Here is a 5117-nt window from a genome sequence, read left to right as displayed (position 1 = left end):
TTTGGCAACATAATCCTAAAGATTGGCTCAAGGAAGAAATAACAAATACATATAAAATACTTTGTGATGAATGAAAATGAAAAGAAAACATAGAAGAACTTTAAGGATCAATGTAAAGCAGTGCATAGAGAGCAACTTACGGCTGGAGGCAGGTGTTTTACAGAAGATAAAAGGTCTCAAATCAGTAACCTGAGAGACATGTATGCATGTGTGTGGGTTTATGAAAATTGAAAACTCCTAACACTAAAAACAACAAAATATAAGCAGTGATTATTTTTGGCCGTTTAATAAACATGCTTATTTTTGAACAGCTTTATGTTTTCCCCATTATATTATATGAGGTAATATTTTTATAACAGTTTATCATAATATTTAAAAAAGATGTAGTAGTCACTGAAGATGTGGCTGAGATGGAGGGAAAGTTTATGTCCTGGACTTCTGGCGCATGCCCAGCTGGTGACTCTTTCACAGGTTTCAGGTGTCTCCTCTTTCTCTTCCTCTCCTCCTCATTGTTCTCTTCTTCCTCCTTTCCCATTATAAAACCACATTCCTGAAAATCTTCCTGATTATTTGACCAAGACAAGTTACTAGGCCACTTCTTCCTCCTGACTGCAGGAAGAATTATGAAAGATATTAAAGGACTATTACTAAATGCATGGGCAACATTTCAAAGTACTAAATTGAACAGTTAAGGTGTATATATTGGGCAGCAAAGGTAATATGGCCGGTGGAGGGTTCTGGGGTGTTGAAGAAGAAGACAGAGAATAAATAGTGAAACACTTTTTTCTATTACTGTCTTCAAAACCATAAAGCATGTTTGGAAAGAGCAGAAGAAAGCAAGTATATCAGATGAGCCCTAAGTCCATATTTCATCTAGATTTCAGACCTTAGTGCTCTGATCTTCTCTCCCCTCCCAACCCCACTCTCAATCACTTATATGTGATGCTGTGGGTTTTCAATGATATCTTATATCTATTTTTGGTTTCACACAATTGAAATCTGATATTTACTTATGGAATACAACAGTTTTATTTCCTGATACAGGAATTTTAAGCCCACGAGGGCAGTCTAGGGAAGTGTTCTCCTCAGGTGAGGTAGGATATCCTGACTCCATTAAACATGTGTTCCCACATTCTACAGTAACATTAAGTGAGAGTTACAACTTTATTCCTAAGCGAGACATGGCTCTTCACCAGCCATGGCCCATCACGAGAAGCTTCAGTGCCCAAGGGGACAGCATAGAAAAGAGTAGTGTTCAGGCCCAGGATAGGAGAGAGGAACTGTAGAAGAACTGTTGACAGCTAAATCTCTGAAAAGGCAGAAAGGAAATCTTTGGAGAACATGCTAGGCCACTGTTTCCCGAACTTCAGTTATTCGCTGAAATCTCATTATATTTGTCATCATTCCACACCACATGTATTACATAACATTAATAATTTTAAATTTAACTTCACTTTATAATAACTTTGAAAATTTTTAATTTAGTTGGCCATAGTTAACCACGTACATGATACGGCAGATGAAATATTTAAATTATATAATACAGCATATGTGTACATATATACATACAGAAATATGTTACAGAACGAGAGGGACAGAGGGAGAGAGAGAGAGAGAGAGAGAGAGATATTACAAAGTTTGGCAAACTCAAAATCTGCAGAGCTGAAACGCTGCTGGAAGTCGATCTGACGGGGGAATTATCTTTTACCTGGGTGAAGGTCAGCCTTGTTCTATTCAGGCCATCAGTGGATTGGATGAGGACTTCCCACCTTATAGAGGGCAACCGCCTTTACTCAGGTCACTGATTTTAAAAATACTCTCATCCAAAAGAATCTGTACAGGAGCACCCAGAATAATGTTTGACCAGATAACCATGGACCCTGTGCCACTGAAGCTGACCCATAAATTAACCATCAAAACTTCCTTCCAGCACAGTAACAAATTGTATGAAGAAAATAGAGCAGGAAATAGGTTTATTTAACATACGTTCCACTGTGACCAAAATGGAAAATGTAAAAACTAAGTTAAAATTATAATAAAATTGTTATTGATGATTGAAAAACTGTATATGAATGGCAATGAACTTCAGTGACTGCATTTTTAATAAAGTGATTTCAACTTCCTGTTAAATTTATCCCTAGATTTGCTGTGAAACAACATGTGTTTAAATAATTCATAAATATTAAATACATATAAAATTAGTTATTTGAATGGCATTGCATATTGGGATTCCCAATAATTTCAAAGGGACAGGAAGCCAGAAAATTTGAACAATCCTCTGGGCTTTCTTAAAGGTGAAGAAATCCAAAGAGGTTAGTTGGGAGAAATTAGGTAGGAGCAGGTGGTATAACACTTTTGGGCGGTATGAGCAAAATGCTTGATTTCTGTTGAAAATCTAGAGTCTGGGCTGCCAGCTCCTCTTAGTTATGGTAGCTCATGCTATGCTCTTAGTGAATTCCTTTTGGCCTGAAGTAAAACAGTTTTATAAAGGTCACAGGAATCTGACTGTTGGATGTTCGTTATTTGAGGGAGCAAAGCAGTGAAAAGAGGACCCCAGAGGTCACCACTTTACTGAACGTGTCTAAGTGTCATGATGGGAAGTCATCTGAGATGATCTGCTCACTTCCCTCAGTCCATTTTAGAAGAAGAAAAGAGACTTTGCTTGGCAAGCCATCAATAAAAGGGAAATGCATTGTAAGAAAAACTTGAGGTAAAGAGAAAGGTGTCACTACGTAGCCAGACTCTTTTGAAACCAGTATGGGCATCAAAATGGTCACCAGATCAAGTGCAACTAGGAAGGTAGTTTTAGAAGTCAAGGAAGGTGAAAGATAGAAAAGGGTCGTCTTCCCCAATCAAGAAAGGGGAATTTTGATTACAAGTTACAGAACCTCCGAAATCCCCCCACTGCCATAAACCACGGAAACGGAGAGCTAAGGCAGGGCCTCTGTGAGTCATGAGAACGTAATCCATTGAGGAGATCCTGGAGCAGGACATTTCTTGTTTTCAGAGTCCTTGCCAAGCCAGTTATGGATGGATTTGCATTTTGGTTGGGAAATGATTGGACCAGGCCAGTTTTGGCAGCTCCCCTTCCTCCTAGGTGGGACAGCAAGCCCCAGTGAATAGGTCCTCTGCTGCATCACAGCCATCCTCCTGCTACTGTAGTCCCAATTGAATTTGGAGAACGTGGTGAGTAGGATTCTTTAGTTCAAATTTGTTCTTCAGCTTCTGAATGTGGCATTTATCCTGGAGACAGCAAATTTGATGGGTCCAAAGTTACCATCATGGGTTTAATGCTACTTATTGGATGGGAACTTGCAATTTGGGCACAAAGTTATATTGTATTGATTAGATTTCTGATACCTTGTTTGAATTCTTGTATTGAAGAAGAAATTAATAGGAAATTTTGACATTTAAGATAAAGAATAAAGTATTTTCCCTTTCCTATGCCTTTGTGGTGTCCCTCTGCTGTGATGTTAGAGGCATTTATCTTAGAAGGTGTGAGGTCCTTACATTCTTCCTGATTGTCCTTTGCTCTGTATATGTCATTCTGTTGGTACCTCATGAGAGAAGATGATGATAGCAATTGCTTGTGAGCTTGCCCAGGAGTTTAGAACTTGTGTTGGCCTTTTTTGAAGATGTTGTTTTCATTAAAAAAAAAAGAAATAAAATAAAAACACCTGCTTGTTTCTTTCAAATAAAGATATTTTCTTTGGAAAAGTTGTGTGAGAAAAGAAAAGATTTTCTCTGGGGTGATGTATCGATTTGCTAAAGAGCGAGAGAGAAGTCAGAAATTCTTTAAAAGGTATTAAAGATATTAAAGCCCATGCTTAGAGATTGCCGAGATAGTATCTGTTGTTATTACACAAGCTTTTCCCCTCCTCTCTGTAAGAATTCCTTCTTGTGAACACGGTCATATACTTTCTTTCAGATATTAAGACTCCAGAAAGATGTCTTCTGAACAGCAGCAGTGCAAGCAGCCTTGCCAGCCACCTCCAGTGTGCCCACCGAAGTGCCCTGATCCTTGCTCACCTCCCAAGTGTCCAGAACCTTGTCCACGTATAAAGTGCCCTGAGCCATGCCCACCTCAGCAGTGCCAGTAGAAATGCCCTCCTGTGCCACCTCCCCAACAATGCCAGCAGAAGTGCCCACCCAAGAACAAGTAACAGCTTCAGCGTTTATATGGATCAGGAAAGGATAAGGACAATTGGCTCACCGAGTTCCACAGCTCTACGTTCAACTTCTCTTTAAAGCCTATCATGGATACAGAAGGAGCTTCTCCACCCCTCAGCCTGCAGTATGCGTGCGGTGATTCCTGTCCGTCAGAGGCTTCCTATCTGAGGCTGCGTTATACCTCTTCCCTCTGAGACGTACCCGAGAAAGCATCACAGAGCCTCAGAAGGAAGAGCAGCAGCTCTCCTCCTGGGCGCCCTCTGAGGAATCTGTTGATGTCTTCTGTGTCTGTCTGTCACCTGGACAGGGGTTCCTACCAGCTGAGCATTTGTTCCTTATCCTCCACGTCTTGAATAAAATACAATTCTTTTGTTTGATGGTAAAAATATTTTCTTTCTTTTGCACCCAGCTTTTTGCTATACCATATCATAAGTTTGGTTGATTTCTATCCTTCTTTGACCCCACGTTTCAGGCTCTCACAAGACGTTTTATCTGAGTTTTGAGTCTTATCGATGATTATTTCTGAATAATTTCAAATCCAGGTTATTTTTTTTTTAAATTATTGCTTGATAGATATGAGGAAGAAATTATTTAACTCCTCAGGATTTGAATCCCTTATTAAAATGTAGGGAAAATCACATTTAGAGTGCCCACTTTCTTATGCTTAGAAACTAAATGAATCTGTGTAATTCAGTTAGCACAATGATGGACACATAATTAGCATTTTGTGAGGTGGCCCATCATCACTGTCTGCTACATCATCACCATCACCACCATCACCACCATCACCACCACCGCCATGTTTGCTCCAGCAGGAAAGTGGCTCAGACATACCTAGTACAGAAAACAGGGAGATTCTGAAACTCTATTACCCTTTCATATTCTGTGTTCATTTTCTTTTCCAATTTAACTGTATTTTTAAAAAACATCTTTATTGGAATATAATT

At 39.3% G+C, this 5117-nt stretch overlaps 1 protein-coding gene across 1 annotated transcript; it reads left to right on the top strand.

Annotated features, from left to right (window-relative positions):
* The first annotated feature begins 3947 nt into the window (after nt 1–3947).
* Nucleotides 3948–4163, top strand: LOC137761297 (small proline-rich protein 2E-like). Its single transcript, XM_068538209.1, is given in 1 exon segment — nt 3948–4163. A coding segment is annotated over 1 exon segment (216 nt).
* The last annotated feature ends 954 nt before the right edge of the window (nt 4164–5117 follow it).

The sequence above is a fragment of the Eschrichtius robustus genome, chromosome 3 (genome assembly GCF_028021215.1).
Source record: "Eschrichtius robustus isolate mEscRob2 chromosome 3, mEscRob2.pri, whole genome shotgun sequence".
Taxonomy (NCBI): Eukaryota; Metazoa; Chordata; class Mammalia; order Artiodactyla; family Eschrichtiidae; genus Eschrichtius; species Eschrichtius robustus.
The sequence above is the reverse complement of the archived record's forward strand: the minus strand, read 5'-3'. Positions and strand labels throughout refer to the sequence as shown.